This window comes from Hibiscus syriacus, unplaced genomic scaffold, assembly GCF_006381635.1.
Source record: "Hibiscus syriacus cultivar Baekdansim isolate YM2019G1 unplaced genomic scaffold, ASM638163v2 tig00117032_pilon, whole genome shotgun sequence".
Lineage (NCBI taxonomy): Eukaryota > Viridiplantae > Streptophyta > Magnoliopsida > Malvales > Malvaceae > Hibiscus > Hibiscus syriacus.
The window spans coordinates 1,137,042-1,153,144 of NW_024063532.1; the positions used below are offsets into that span (position 1 = coordinate 1,137,042).

At 33.1% G+C, this 16,103-nt stretch overlaps 1 protein-coding gene across 1 annotated transcript; it reads left to right on the plus strand.

Annotated features, from left to right (window-relative positions):
* Window positions 1-8,156: 8,156 nt before the first annotated feature.
* On the plus strand, window positions 8,157-9,239 carry LOC120196306 (peptidyl-prolyl cis-trans isomerase FKBP17-1, chloroplastic-like). Its single transcript, XM_039198138.1, has 4 exons — window positions 8,157-8,496; window positions 8,628-8,750; window positions 8,883-8,999; window positions 9,080-9,239. The coding sequence occupies exons 1-4, from the start codon at window positions 8,197-8,199 to the stop codon at window positions 9,197-9,199; spliced, it is 660 nt and encodes a 219-aa protein (XP_039054069.1). The 5' UTR covers window positions 8,157-8,196; the 3' UTR covers window positions 9,200-9,239.
* Window positions 9,240-16,103: the final 6,864 nt, after the last annotated feature.

The window sequence follows — 16,103 nt, forward strand, 5'->3', positions numbered from 1 at the left end:
CTGTAAATAAATATCTCCTTTGTATGCCAGTAATTCCAATTATTACTGTTCTTCCAAGCTAATTATCGTTTGAAACATGAATTGGTCGTCTTATTGAGACGTAAATCTAATCATCAACACTTTACTACAGTAATTATATGCAAGGATAAAATAGAAAAATGGAAGTGAAATACAATCATTTCATTTCACATGCATGTCTTGTTCATTCAAACATTATGATATTCACGAACCATATATTACATGACAAAAGCCTCACCAATGATATTAATATTCCATTATTTCTGATCGAATAGGGCATATTAGAACACAGGTTTCCATTTGCAATGCATTGAATCCATCCCTGAGTGAAGTGGTTATTGCTACACTGAAATTGTGTGGAGGCAAGAAACATCAAACTGGTCCCCTAACAGTATGTTTACTTTTGTCTCCCCGTTGAATTCTAGTTCAACTTCCGAAGCAGTATGAAAAAAGAGGCAATGTGGTAATTATAAGGGCACATCAAAATTCAAGAATATTATGTAACAGTACTGTGCTTTAATCTGATCATCAATCATGCCTTTCCTGTGTAATGAGATTTTGTTTTACTTGATGATTAGGATACCACCAGGGAAGTGAAGACAAACTTTCACACACAGGCATGCAAAACAGCACCAGAAACTGTGCAGACTCAACATTATACTATTTTATTCCTTGGAAATTAGAAGAAAATTATCTATGATGTCTAACAGGCACCACAATGGAGTTGAATGTGTAGTGGTTTAATGTGGAGGTATGTGAATAATATATATAATTGCATTAATGAGACTGGGGAGATGGAGAATATATGTTGAGAAAATCACATATCATTGACAGAGGACAGCATCAGGGAAAATGTTTATCAAGAAATGAAATTTTTGAACAAAGAATAGAGGAATTACCTGGAAATGAAGGGTCTGAAACTTATCTCTCTGTGTGTGGATGAGATTAGAGAGAGAGAGAGAGAGAACAAATGATCAATTATCCATCTGATATCTAGCTAAGATAAAAGTTGTTTTGTTGGTGAGTGAGTGATTGAAGCTGCAAGATGACCTGATATTGTGAACCAGAATCTAAATATGAAGCTAATGTTCAAGCCGGGGTTCCCTATAACACATCTAGCTTCTTTGGCTGACAATCTAAAACTCTAAAAGCCATAAAACAAATGGATGATAAACACATCCTGAACAAACCCATCTTGAACTCAAGAATTTTTATCTAAAACTTTTTTATCTAAAACTGGTCATAAACAATCTACTTAGAACACTGGGTATCTGTCATCGAAAGATACAACAACAGAAAAAGGAAAAAGAGAAACAAAAAATGGGCGATAGTTAGGTTCATTATCAGATCATGCTGGCAGCTTCAACCTCTCAAACCAACATATACCATAGAAACAACAAGCATAAATGTAATGAAAAATGAAGCTTTTCTTCCCGTTATTGCTGCAAATTAGGCCTCTATATAGGGAAAGAAAGTTAGGAAGCATAAGGGTTTTAACTTTTCATACCTAAAGATTTGACAAAGGGAGAGAGGTGCGAGAGACATGCATGTTTTTAAGGTACCAAATCCCTCGTGATTCTCATCTGCAACTCTGTATAAAATTTAATGCACCTCTTTACCTTCTTGCACGGTGTCATAGAGGGCGTATTTAATGGCGGCTCTTGGTCCTTCTTTACAGCTATTGACACTGACTTCTTGATATAAATTACATCAACAAGGGAGCAGTTGGACTTTTAAAACTAATTACAACAAAGTTTAACTCAAATTAAAAATCCCCAAATACTAAAGGGATAGTCTAAATGTACCAAGTGTTTTATTAAACATACCAATTCTTTTAATAAAATAATAAAAAAGGAATGTTTTGTCAGTATTTGGACAGCAACCCACCTTTTTCTATGTTTCACGTGCGCTGAACTCAACGTACCTAACCACCTCCCATTCATTCCAACCGGATCTTGCACAGTATATATTTTCATAAATTAAATATTATAAAATATTATTACAGATAATTTTTAGCTCTATTTTTTATTCATTATATCGGATTTCAATCTTTAATTCCAATTAAAGAAATCAATATTATTTATAACATTGATAATTTAAATTAGGATAAGTTGTACGTTGTATACCACTATATATTATTATTAAAGCGACATATTAAAATATATTATTAACTAAAATGTTCTTATTAAGTAAATAATAAATTATACGTGTAGTATTTACGCTATTATTTAATTATACATACATGTATAAAAAATAAATATTAAAACATTCATTGATAAATATCAAATTATTTTAAAAGTTTCGATGTTTGAATAGTTTTATATTTATATTGTAAATTATTTACGTAATTGCCCACGACTCCCTTGGTAGGTCGTAAGCAGACTTCTTTGTCGGCTACTTTTTATCGAGCGATTGATATCAGCGGTCGGGATGGACATGGGTCGGATAGGGTGGTCCAACCAAACCTGAACTTTGTCCTTAAAAAATCTGACACGATCCGAACCCAATTTTTTTAAAAAAAAGCCCGACCCGATAGTTTGAATTAAATTTGTCCAAATATGATTTGAATCAAACATCAATCTAGTTTTAATCTGGTAATTAAATTAAATCAATGAATATTTGATTTTTATTATTATAATTTTTTTTAGTAAAATGATAGTGAAATGATAGTAAAATGATAAACAAAGTCAGCAACAAAACGCCACGTGTAGTCTAGTAGGGCCTGAGAAAATAAAACTGAAAAAGGGTTAGTCCACTAATTGTTGTTTTCAACATGACTAAATTTTTTATTATTTTTTCGGTAGGTTTAGTAGTACCCATACTAAAAATTAGGAAATGGTCAACCAGTTAAAAAAGTATCTTTGGAAACAAACCAAACCCTTAAATTCAATTACCTACCATATATGAACCAATCAAAAGGAGGGGTAAAAGAAAGTTGATTGGAGCATTTACTTTCTTCTTGGGATAGAAGCAAAAGCATGCAATGCTTGCTTTTATCGATATGTTTTTCACCCTAAAGCGATGAGCATAGTTTATATTAAAAACCCAAAGATAAATCATATTTTTGTTTCTGTAAGAGAAAATTAAGGCAGCAGGGGTGTAGATAAAGGCGGTTGACATGTGCTTAGTAAGCTTTTGGTCCCTTGAATAATCTATATATGTATATATATAATTATAAAGATGAAGGGTATGTAATGGCCAGGTTGGTGGAACAGGGAGGAAGGAGGGGCATGGTTTTGTCTTTAATTGGCTTTGGGTGGTTCCTTGTGTCTTTGGGGTTTTCGGGGGGTTCACGGTGGACAAACATTGACATATTGACAAAACCCTAATGGAACGGCAAGAACCACTCACCTTTTTATTAGCTTTGATTAATTAATGGAACGCTTCACATGGTTTTGCTTTGTAATTTTGCTCCTAGACTTTGCCAGATACTGTCCGTAGAATAATGGAAAGATAACATTTTTTAATTTTTTCAAAAAAATATCTAATATATAGATAGTATAAACGTAAAATTAAGAAATTATATTTAATTTAAGATTTAGAGTTTATATTAGGGATGGTAAACGGGTACAGTTTCGTAGATTCCGCATCGCATCCGCTCCAATTAGAGCGGGGATGGGTATAATTTTAGCGGGTAGTAGGCGGGTGTGGATTTATAAAGTGGTACCCGTCGTGGGTGGTGGGCGGGTAATGAGTTTGAGACATTACCCGCCCCGCATCCGTCCACCCCGCATCTGTCCGCCCCACATCCGTCCGCCCAGCTAAATATCTATTAAATTTTGGACCATTATGAATTTAGGTGTAATTTTAGAGACTAATTTATAAATTTTAATATTGTATAATATATAACATATAATTTAACCAAATATTAAGGATATTTAGTCTTTAATCTGGTCTTTAATTAGGGAAATATTCGGCTTGTTGATTAAACCCATAATCCCACTAACCACGTCACTTTCCATGTTCTTTAGCCAATGTTGCCCATCCAAACACAAATCAGCCGTACTATATGCATTAACATCAATTTCCATATTCTTTAGCCCCTCAAAACCCATATTAGGCGCACTATGAGCATTAACATCGAAAGCAACTCAACAATCCAGTTCTGCGACTACATGCTCCCTACAATCTGTCTCCATAACATTCGTAGAGCCACTCCTCTGATAAATTGAAGCATGCGTTGCTACCCCATCACAAACTGTCTGGGAACCAACTCCAACATCCCATTAGTCGCTAGTGGGTGTGGAGATGGATTTGAAATTGTACCCGCGTGGACGGGTGTGTATTTGAAAATTTGTACCCATCATGGGTGGTGGGCGGGTGATGGATTGAAAAATATTAGGTGGGTATGGGGATTGGGGAGGGGGTATCTGCACCCGACCCGCCCGTTTGCCATCCCTAATTTATATTTAAAGTTTAAGATTTATGATGTTAGGAATTAGGGTTTATGTTTAAAAATTAGAGTTCAAAATTTTGAATTTAAAATCAAAAGATGATGCGTGTTTAATTATGTTCTATTCTGAATATTTTTATATATTATAATTATATTGATACTAATTGAATTAAGATTTAATTAATTAAAAAGTAATTTAGAAGATAAAAAGGATTTTCTTTCTTTTTATTTTTTAAATGGAAATTGTTTTTACCCGTTATTAATATAATTGAAAAATAGAAGAAAATTAGATAAAACTGATATTATTTTGTTATTATTTTTTGTATAAGAAAAAGAGAAAATATTATCTATAATTAAATTTAAAAAGAATTAAAACTTTATTTTATAAAAGTCCTTTGCTATTATATTGTAAAATTAATTACATAAGTTTAAAGTGGGTGACGTGGTAGTTGAAATTGTGAATGTACATAAAGCAATACGAGCCTTAATTTTATCATGTTTACGGATGTATTAATTATAAATGTTTTTTCTAGCATTTAAAAATGTATATTCTTCGTTATTATTTTTTGGTTCCACTTGTGATGATAATACAGCTTATGTTTCTTTCATGATAGGATTCCAGATGCCTTATGTTTGTTCCACACACGTGTTTATCATAATTTATGTTAAAAGGATGATCCGTAGCAGTTTAAAATCTTCCTATATCTTTGATTTTTAAAAATTTAGTGATAACATTAAAAATTAATAATAATAAACTTAATAAATAGATTAAAATTTAATATCTGGATAATTTACTCTTGATATTATTATATTTTCCCTAGTATTAGTAAAAGCATACATGCCTGGAATAATGAGTTTGTTTTATTTAGACAGAAATTGTGTGAATTGTGATTCCAAAGATCCCATATTTTCCAAAATCTTAAAGTTTCCAGTTTTCCAAGTTGATGTACAAAGGCTTAATAAATAAAAAAAAGAATGTAAACTATATTTTTTTTTTGCTACTTTTATATATTTAAGAAAAATCATTTAAAGTAGATATTTAATGTCTTTTAGGATGACCATAAAGACGTTGGCTGGTTAGTGGGTGAGCCGCGACATAAACGGTGACCGAAAATGACGGTTTGAAATGAGATTAGAGATTTTAGGATTTTGTTTTTTTTTATTTAAAAATTTGAGTCTTTTCTAAAAAATAATGTTTTTTATTTTTATTTTTTAAAAATTCAAAAAAAATATAGTAGTGACACATGTTAAATAAAAATATTCTTTAACAATTATTACAATATAAACAATTAAAAATATAATAAATAAAATATTAAATACCTACTTTAAGTGAATTTGTTTCAATAATCTAATATTAACAAATTGTATAATTTGAATTTTTTTTCTTCATTAAGCCATGTAGAAATGGGTATTTGATTGAAAATAAGTTGGAAATTAAAGTGTAGGTAAGATAGCTAGCTTACTGCACATGGAAATGACAATAACCAACCAGTTAACACCGTTAGCTCCCTTTGACTTTTTCATTAGAAAAAAATTATTCATTGGAAAATTATTGACATTGATTAAATGGTGTCGGTAAACTTTCTTTTGTTGTTTTCTCCCTTTAAACAATGTTTTAGGGTCCATCCAAAGCGTGATTATGTTTCTATGTTTCCCATGTCATTATTGGAAGTTAATGGTGGCTTAAATAAATGTATATATGAATTAATATGGGCATGGCGAACATGTTTAATCAATTTAATTGAATATAAACAAATAATGTATTAATGATGATTAGTCAAGATACATTAACCATATGATTTGTATCGTGGGAAAAAATTCAAAGGAGACACGTGTCAATGGATTTGAACTTCCAATTAAACATGCTAATGACTAAATACTTATCATATTAATTAACAGTTAGCAGGTAGCTTAGCTAACAGTCCTTTTTTGGATGTGTTGGCATCAAGTATCGATGAAAAATGCATTAGGTGATGTTTGGTCACTCACCTTTCTATCGAACAATTAATTCCAGCATTGATTGATGACATAACATTTCTTAGATAACAATCGCTTAAAAATAAATAGGAAGTCACATAATACATAGATTTATGAAAACGGAAAGAAAGTATTCAGTAATGAAATTATTTATTTTCATGTTACAATGCAATTGTCATAATAAAATCTATGAAGTCAGAATTTTGGTATTGAAGTTTGCTTTTATGTAAGGGGATAATTTCAATGCTTAAAATATTAAAAAGTAAACAGATTGAGTAATTGCTTTGGGGGCAAAGGTTTTTAGCTTGGATGCATGCATGTGTGGGTCAGTCATATCCTAAAAATTTAAAATTATTATATATTTTAAAAAAAAATCTATGTATTTTTTATTAAAAATTTATTTTATCCCCTAAAATTTTATAAGTTGATCTCTTTTTTAAAATTTAAAAATTTGCACCTCTAAAATAAAATTTTAGGTATGTCCATAATTTTTAGGATGCTTTCTTGTTCATATTCTTGGAAGCAAAATGATCCATGTTGTATAATCATTCTCCACACCACAAGTTTGCCCGTTGGTTTTCTCCACGTACTTAAGCTGAAAGAGAAGTGCGTCATTGACCTTAAACTTTTGTCTCCGTCATGCTGCTTAACAATCTATAACCACACACACAAAAACATGGGAATCTTAAAAGGTTTGCGCATTACTAGTCAATGCGGACTTCCAGTTGCTCGTATTAGCCTTCGCTTGAACATTTACGTATAGGTGTTCTTCCGTATGGCTTATTTTTAATCACGTCTCAGTATTATTGTATGAATTTACCATAAAGGGTATATATTCAATATCTTTGTGTAATGCTGAAACCATATCAAGTTTGCTATTTTCTTATTATATCAGTTGTGAAAGTAAGTTAGGCCGTTCGGCTATCTGAGTCAGTTAGAGCTGGGCTCTATATATTCATTTGTAATGGGCCATTTGGACCATGGGATTATTTCCTCAGAATGATAAAGTTAGAGCTGGTCTTTATGTGAATATGGCGATGCATGGATTATCAACATCGAATTATTCAAGGAATTTACTGACATCAGTAGAGTATGAACCTTAAATGACATTTCAGAGCTCATAATCACTTTCTCCAAAAATTACAGAGCTCCTGCTTTACCCTTTTTCTCTCCTTAACTTTAAATGACTAGGGCGGCGGTGGACATATGCCATGTAGCTCTTGGAGTAGCAGAAGCGTATTGGGAATATCGTCTTGGGATATGGCGGCTGCTGTATTGGTAAAAAACTTAATAGCTCAACAATTTTTCCTTTTTTTACTTGAAGGAATACTGAATTCCTGAAGCTGTTGAACGTATCGAGTTCGATCCTAAATTCTTCGATGCACCTCCTTTGTTTGTTCAAGTACAGCACTTACGAGATACCATGGAGATAAATTTTTCTTACAAGTACTATGCAGCCACTGTTGTATCACAGTTTTATGAGAAAATCAGCAGGGAAAGTGATTCCAAATTTTCTATTATGGATCACAAAGTATAAATTGTTACAATTTTTTTTTCAGATTTATGTCGAGAAAATAACATTCCGTGACTTGGTTCTTTGGCCGATCAATGATTACTCCAAGTCCTATCTTCCCATCCCTCTTTGCATGGTATTCATGAAAATGAATCTTTATTTCTACCAATTTTTTCGGATCATGAGGTGGCAATTTCCCCACGTGGCGACTTTTAATATTTTGGATTTTCCTCTAAATGTGATTTTTTATTTATTTATCGACTTTTATTTGCGTCCAACGAAAGAGCAGAAGATAATGCTGTCGGTCCACTGCTACGTATCAGCACCGTCCCTCTATTCCCTTCTCCGGAGAACTCCCTCATCTCCACGAATCATCTCTGCAACTTTTCCTCAGCCCTTATCTTCTTCCTCTGCAGCAAGTAAAAGGAGAAATTTACTAGTTTCCATAGCAACCACCAGTTTTTCTACTTTAATCTTGTCATCTCCTTCAAAATCCGCCAGTATCACCGACTTTCACGACCTCCCTAACTCCGGTGGTGTCAAGGCCTTGGACATCCGTGCTGGCACCGGTCCAACCCCGGTCGATGGAGACCAGGTCCTTCCCTCCCCTTCATAGTATTACTTGAATTCACGCAACTACTAGTAGTAATTTTCTTCCGTCATATCCATGTAGTTTTAATGGTGGTTGTTTTTTGGCATGTAAAAACAAAATAATAATAAAACAAGGTTGCAATACATTATTATGGAAGGCTGGCAGCAAAGCAAGGGTGGCGGTTTGATTCCACTTATGATCATAAAGACAGTACTGGAGAGCCCATCCCCTTTATCTTCACCCTTGGCTCCGGGAAAGTAAGTTTGCACAACTTATAAGGCTTTCAATTTCACCAGCATTTATTGTCTATCACTGACTTGCTAAACAATATTAATACAACTTTCGTGTATGAATGAGCCAAACATGACTTGTACTTCCAAAAAATGTAGGTAATTTCAGGGATTGAATGGGCAGTGAGATCAATGAAAGTAGGTGGAACTCGTCGAGTTATCATTCCTCCGTCCAAAGGATATCAGAATACTTCACAGGAGCCTATTCCCCCTGACGTACGTTATCTTCTTTGACATTGTTGTCCTGCCTGTATTCTTCATTTGCAATTATTTACCTGTCTTGTGCTCTGCTCCAGTTCTTTGACAAACAGAGGCTGTTTACCACCATTTTCAATCCCACCCGTCTTTCCAATGGAGAAGGCTCTACATTGGGAACCCTAATATTTGATATTGAGTTGATCAGTATAAGGCATTAGAAAACTCAACTTCCATTCTATGCCACTGTCACATGTTATTTATAAAATGTGAAAACATGTAGAAAATGTTACATAAATTTAAAAATGGAGTCAAAAAATTTAATTTTTTTCTTAAAAAAAATGAGGTGCAATTTTTTTTTTATTTTTTTCTATTTTTCTTTGACATATTATATTAAATTTCATTTTTTCCTAAATAATGGGATGCGCTTGACTCCTAGGGACTTAGTGTATCCGCCCCTATTCTATTACACTTTAATAAAGTGTGTTTGATTCTCGGAAAATATTATTATTAGGGGAAATAATATTTTCTGGAAATATATACTTGCGTTTGGTTTAGAATAATTCTCTTTAGAAGGTAGCAAAGCATTCCCTACGATAACTTTTTCTTAAGTATTATCCCGGGAATTTCATTTGGATAAAGATGCCTCTAAAACAAAATTATTCATCAAATAATTATGATAAATTATGATAAATCGTGTTGTTATCAAAATTATTCATTCATCATTTATTCCTTAAATCGTGTGTTATCAAAATTATGATAAATTCTCTACGTTCTCAGAAAAGACTTCAATCATTGCTTCTTTAATATGATGCATATAATAAAAAAATAAAAATGTTAGATTACTATTTCATTTTGAGCATATATTATATAGGTGATTGATTCAAATTTTACTTTTAATATTTATTTCATTGTATTTAGTTTTTAGGATTAACTTTTATAAAATGATTTTGTATATTGTTATTTTTTTATGTTTTCTATTATTTTTGTCAAATAATTTAATATGATATTTCGCTGTATAATTCACGCACGTAGTATAGATAAAATAAAAAATGGAGTAATCAAGACATACACCGGTGTAAGTATGTACGTCTCTTAATATATTGGTATCTAAAATACATAATTATATTGGTGCAAGTATATTTTTATATTTCTAAAGAAATAAAAAAATATGATAAATTAAAAACAATAATAATAATAACAATTTTTAAAAAATATATATGTAAATATTTTAACTTTAATATTGAGAATTCAACTTGTTAAAATAAAAAATATCTCAAGGATAATTTAATAAAATATATATTTTTATTATCTTATATTTATTCAACAAAATATTATAATCTTACATTTTCGTCAAACGAAATAAGATAATATAACATTTTCAGTAATATATTAAGTAGATTAACATTATGATAACCAATAATATGTTAGGTAGAGTAACATTATGATAATTTTATTTCTAATAATGAATTTACATTTAGTGAACCAAACGATATCTAAAGTCTTTTTATTATCTTCCAACTAATAGATGCTTTAGAAGAAAGAAAAAAAATAACCTTAAAGCAACATTCTTTTTCTGTTGCATCATTGGCACCATTTTGAATAGGTTTATCATAGTTTGTACAATAATGTCTTTAGCAATCCACTTCTTACCAAACATGTGTTCTAAAAAATAAGTTTCTGCCATTTTTGTATTCAGAAATTCTCTGTACAAGGTAGGGAACAACTTTTATCTTAACACAGTGACAAAGCCGACATTGCAAAATAGTATTGATTTTACAAAGGGAAGACGCCGGACGATACACTAGTGCTAAGATCATTCACGACTTCAATGGCAAGTGTTGTCACACCCCAATTTAAGGCCTGAATTTTTCTTAAAATTTATTTTAGGGACTAAATTGAAATTTTAACTAAATTCAGAGACTAAAATGAAATTTGATTAAATTCATATCCAAATTTTGATAGTAGTAACTAAAACTAAAGGAACTCTTATACAATTCTACCATTTTCCTTTCTAAGGATTATATAACCCCAAATCTAGAAAGATTAATCATTTGTAAACCCTCTTTTCTCTCTCTTCAAGCTTACCTCTTTTAGTAAGCCAACTTCAATCGATGTTTTGTCGCTGACCGTTGTTTCGTTTTCGACACCTCCCGTAACGTCGTGTTCCTTGTGTCGTTCGAATCCACCGGTGTCCGCCTTGTCTCTGTTATCGATGACGTGTGAAGGGGTGAGGAAGAACAAGTTTTTGACGTTGAGAAATCAAGCTCTCTGTCGTTCACTACTTCACAGTTGTGAACCAAGCTTGATAAGTGTCTCAAAACCCCTTAAAATGCATATAGGAATTTTCCAGAATTTTTTCGACCACGAAGACCCTACACGTGCCCTCACGCGTCATCGTTGCGCATGGGGAAAGTCCACCACCTGATGGGCTTCTAGAATCAGGCCGACCCGACTCGATCGATCCGACCGACTCAAATCGAACCAAATCGGTCCTACCCTAACCGAATGGTCAATCGTTGACTGTTAATCGTTGACATTTTTCGAAAACCTCTATCTTGATGTTTTTCGACATCTTGAGTCCGATTTTTTGGTCCATTTTGCCAAATTCTGACCTGAAATTTTCGAATCGAGCCGTTAATCTGAGAATACTTAGTATTTTTAGTATTTTTGTTTGTTTATTTGAGATTTGATTATGAACTTGATTCGAGTATATATTTTTATGAAGGTACTTGTATTTCCCCCGAACGAGAGTCGATTAGATCCGTTGCTTCCCGTCCGTCAGATATACACTATACGCATTCTTCGAGAGTTACTCGTAGGTTTTCGTAAATTGTTTAAATAGATGTTATTATTATTCATATTAGAATTCTGATTAAGATTTTCTGATTCGTAGGATCTAACGCTACCACAGATAGTGATCAGCAGACCCAGTAGTTGGCTTCCTTACTAGACTACTCAAGCCGGTATAAGTGTGTTTTATGATGGTGTTACATTACTGTTTAAAACTACATATATGGACTGTTTTAGATTTCTGATGATACTGAATATTTTTACGACATGATACTTGATTTTCTGAATATTGTTTATTTGATATTTGATGTACTGTTTATTTCTTATATAATCTCTGGTTATTGACTTATTGTATTTATGCATCTGATTTCTGAATATGAAATATTTTTATGTTTTAATGGATTAAACTAATGTTTTCACTCGAATACATATAAGTTTATTACTGTTATTGGGGGTATTATTGGAGGAAGTATTTCAGACCTAGTCTATGACTTGTAAGACCTTATCGCAAGCTCCTCTACTTTGTGCACAGAGTAAGTCCTTACTGCATGTCCTTATACTATATATATAAGACCTTTACCGGGTGTAAATACTCATTTTGTCAAGGGTTTTACCTGAGTTTCATTTGTATATATATATATGATGGGCACATTGCATATATTATTAGGTGTACATGAATATTTATATATGCATGTGCATATCTTGTATGTGTATGTCTATACATATATTTTATTATATTTATATGTTGATGTGGGTCTATGTGTATGCATATATACCTATATATTATATTCATATGGTTATGTAGGCTTATGTTTATGTATATATACAAATGTAATTTTATATATATATATATATATATATATATTAGTGGAATTTAAAATGAACTAATTTTTATTAATTTTTTTGTAGCAGGCCCAAATTACAAAACTAAAAGTTACAAGGACAAGAGGCCCAGCAGCAGCCCAAACATTTAGGGTTGGGAGAAACCCTAGCCACCATCGAGCTCTCCGCACGCTTGCAACGACCGTCTGTCCTCCCCTGCCAACTCTCTCTGTCGTGATAGTGGATGGCAGGAGTCTTGGTTGCCACAAAATGCCAAAAGGGGAAACCTTTTTTCTGGCCTCATGTATGCAAAACCCAAAAAAAAACATCAGAAAAGAGGGAAGATCTCTTGGCCTCAGTAAAGATCGAATACAGCAGAAACGAAACAAAAAACATCTTACCTTTGAAAAATGGAGGATTTTTTTTTCATCAACAAGAGAAAAGAAGAAGAAGAATCATCTTCCTTTGGAGCAAACAAAAAACAACAACAAAAAAAAGTAAAACCAATTCAAAAAAACCTTACCCCGTTCGAACATTTGGCCGTGTTTACACCAAAGGGAAAAGAGTTCTTCGCCGTCAGAGGTAACTGTTGCTTGCGTTTATTTTTATGGTTTGGGGATCGATTTCTTTAGGTTTTGGTTGGCTTAGCTTTCGGTGTATGAGAGAAAGATGACTTTGAGATATTTTGGCCCCTCATTGGAGTCCTATGAGGGCGGCGAACACGGTGGATGTTGTGAAGGAGAATATGATAAGTTGCTCGCAAGAATAAGAAAGGATTAAGAAGATAGAGATAATAGAATGAATAAAACATAATTCATAATATTTTCATTGATAATTTCATCTGATTACAACTGAATTTTTTATAGGAATTGTTTCATAACAGAATGCCAGCTGTATCATTTCTTTAACAACATATATTCCTTTAACCATTTCTGTCTTCATTGGTTGAATGTAGGTTATTGGGCTTGCTATCTCCTGGTCCACTAATGCCTGGTCTCCTGCTTCAGTCTTCAGCAGCCCACGCTCGATCCTTTGCCTATCAGGTAACATCTCTACCTTATCCATATGCCCATCATCTAAATTTCCAATTATAATCCCTAATTTCCCTGCATTTCCCCCTTTCTCCTCAGTAGCCTCTAATTTCTCCTCTTGATTCATGACAATACCCCCAGCTGTAGTCGATGCTTGTCCCCAAGGATCGAAATCAGAAAATTGGGAACGAAGTACTGTAAAATCTTCCCAGGTAGTATTCTCAATCCCTAAATTCGACCACTGAATTAGCAATTGAGTTACTGCTTGGTTGTTTCGTTTAATAACTCGTTTATCCAAAACAATTACAGGATAAACCCGAAGTTGACCATCAACAGTGAGTTCAGGTGGGTCTCGTGAAGCCAAATTCGTATCCCCAATTTTTCTTTTCAAAAGACTTATATGAAACACCGGATGAAGTTTAGAATGAACTGGTAAATCCAATTGGTATGCAACTAAACTGATTCGTTTCTTAATTTTGTAGGGACCATAGAATCAAGCAGACAACTTTAAATTTCTGCGCAAAGCCAATAAAGTTTGTTTGTAAGGCTGAAGCTTAAGGTAAATTTCCTCCCCTTCCTTAAATTCCCTGTCACTGCGATGTCTATCTACATATTGTTTCATGCGATGTTGTGCTTTAGTGAGTTGATCCAATAGTATACTATTGATATTATCCCTTTCCTGCATAAACTGTTGTACATCAGCCACCCTTGTCTCCTGTGCCCAAGTCATTGTTGGAGGTGTATAGCCATATAAGGCATGAAAAGGTGTAGTGCCAATCGCAGTATGAAAACTAGTGTTGTACCACCATTATGCGTGAGACAACCATTTAGCCCAGGAACTTGGTTTTAAAAAACAAAGTCCTCTTAGATACTGCTCAAGACATTGGTTAAGCCTCTCGGTTTGACCATCTGTTTGAAGGTGATAGGCAATAGTAAATAGTGTTGTAGTGCCCAATAACTTCAAAAATTCCTTCCAGAAAGCACTAGTAAAAATTCTATCTCTATCAGAAAGAGCAACTTTAGGTTGACCATGAAGTTTATAGACTTGGTCCAAGTAAATTTTAGCAACCTCAGAAGCTATAAAAGGATGAACCAGAGGCAAAAAGTTCCCATATTTGGTGAATTTGTCAATTATCACCAAAATAGAATTATATCTATTAGAATGAGGCAAGCCTTCAATGAAGTCCATAATAATAAACTCCCAAGCTTGCTGTGGAATAGGTAAAGGTTGTAGTAACCCAGGCTGTAAAACATGTTCATGTTTGATTCTCTGACATACATCACATTGTTGAACATACTGTTTTACCAATGCCTTCATTCCCTTCCAATAAAAATACAATTTCAGTCTATAATAAGTAGCTTGTATCCCACATAAACTCTACCTTTGTATCTCAAAACCCCTTTAGTATAAGTTCAATCTGCTATACAATGATTATCAAGTAGCAATTTAGGAATGACATCCTTTGCTAAAGAATCCTGCTCATAACTGCTTTCAACCTCTTGCACCCAAGCAGGAATAACAAGTGTAGCAGATACTTGATTTAATTATGAAATTTCTTCAAACTGTCTAGATAAAGCATCAGCAGTTCTGTTATGTTTGCCTTTTCGAAACTGAATTGAATAATCCAGTCCTAGCAATTTTGTTAGTCCCTTCTTCTGAATTGTAGTACTGATCTTTTGTTCTAGCAAATGCTTCAAGGATTCATGATATGTTTTAATAATAAATGGAATGCCTTCAAGATAATGCCTCCATTTAGAAATAGTCATTAATATTGCTAGATACTCTTTCTCATAGATAGACAAATCCATCTGTTTTGGTCCCAAAGCCTTACTGAGATAAGCAATAGGTCTGCCCTCTTGGGACAGAACTGCCCATATACCCCTAGAACTGGCATCAGTTTCCAAACAGAATTTGCTTTGTGAAATCTGGTAGAGCTAACACATGGCAGTACACATAGTCTCCTTAAGTTTGACAAATGCCTCTCTAGCCTCATTTGTCCAAAAAAATTGGTCCTTTTTCAACATAGAAGTGAGGGGTTTATTGATTTCCCCATAGCCTTTTATAAATTTTCTGTAGTAACCAATAAGGCCCAAAAACCCTCTTAAAGATTTCAAATTCTTTGGAAAAGGCCATTCTTAAATAGCTTTAATTTTTGAGAAATCAGTAGATACTCCATGTGGAGAAATAGTATGACCAAGGTACTCTACCTCTGATTGGCCCAAGAAACATTTATTTCTCTTAGCAAAAAGCTTATTCTGCCTTAGAATCTCCAATACAATTTTCAATTGATGTGCATGACTATGTAAATCAGGACTATAGATTAAAATTTCATCAAAGAATACTAGGACAAATTTCCTGAGATAGGCTCCAAATAAATCATTCATAAGAGCTTGAAAAGTAGATGGTGTATTAGTTAAGCCAAAGGGCATTACCTTGAATTCAAAATGACCATGGTGTGTCCTGAAGGCTGTTTTTGGA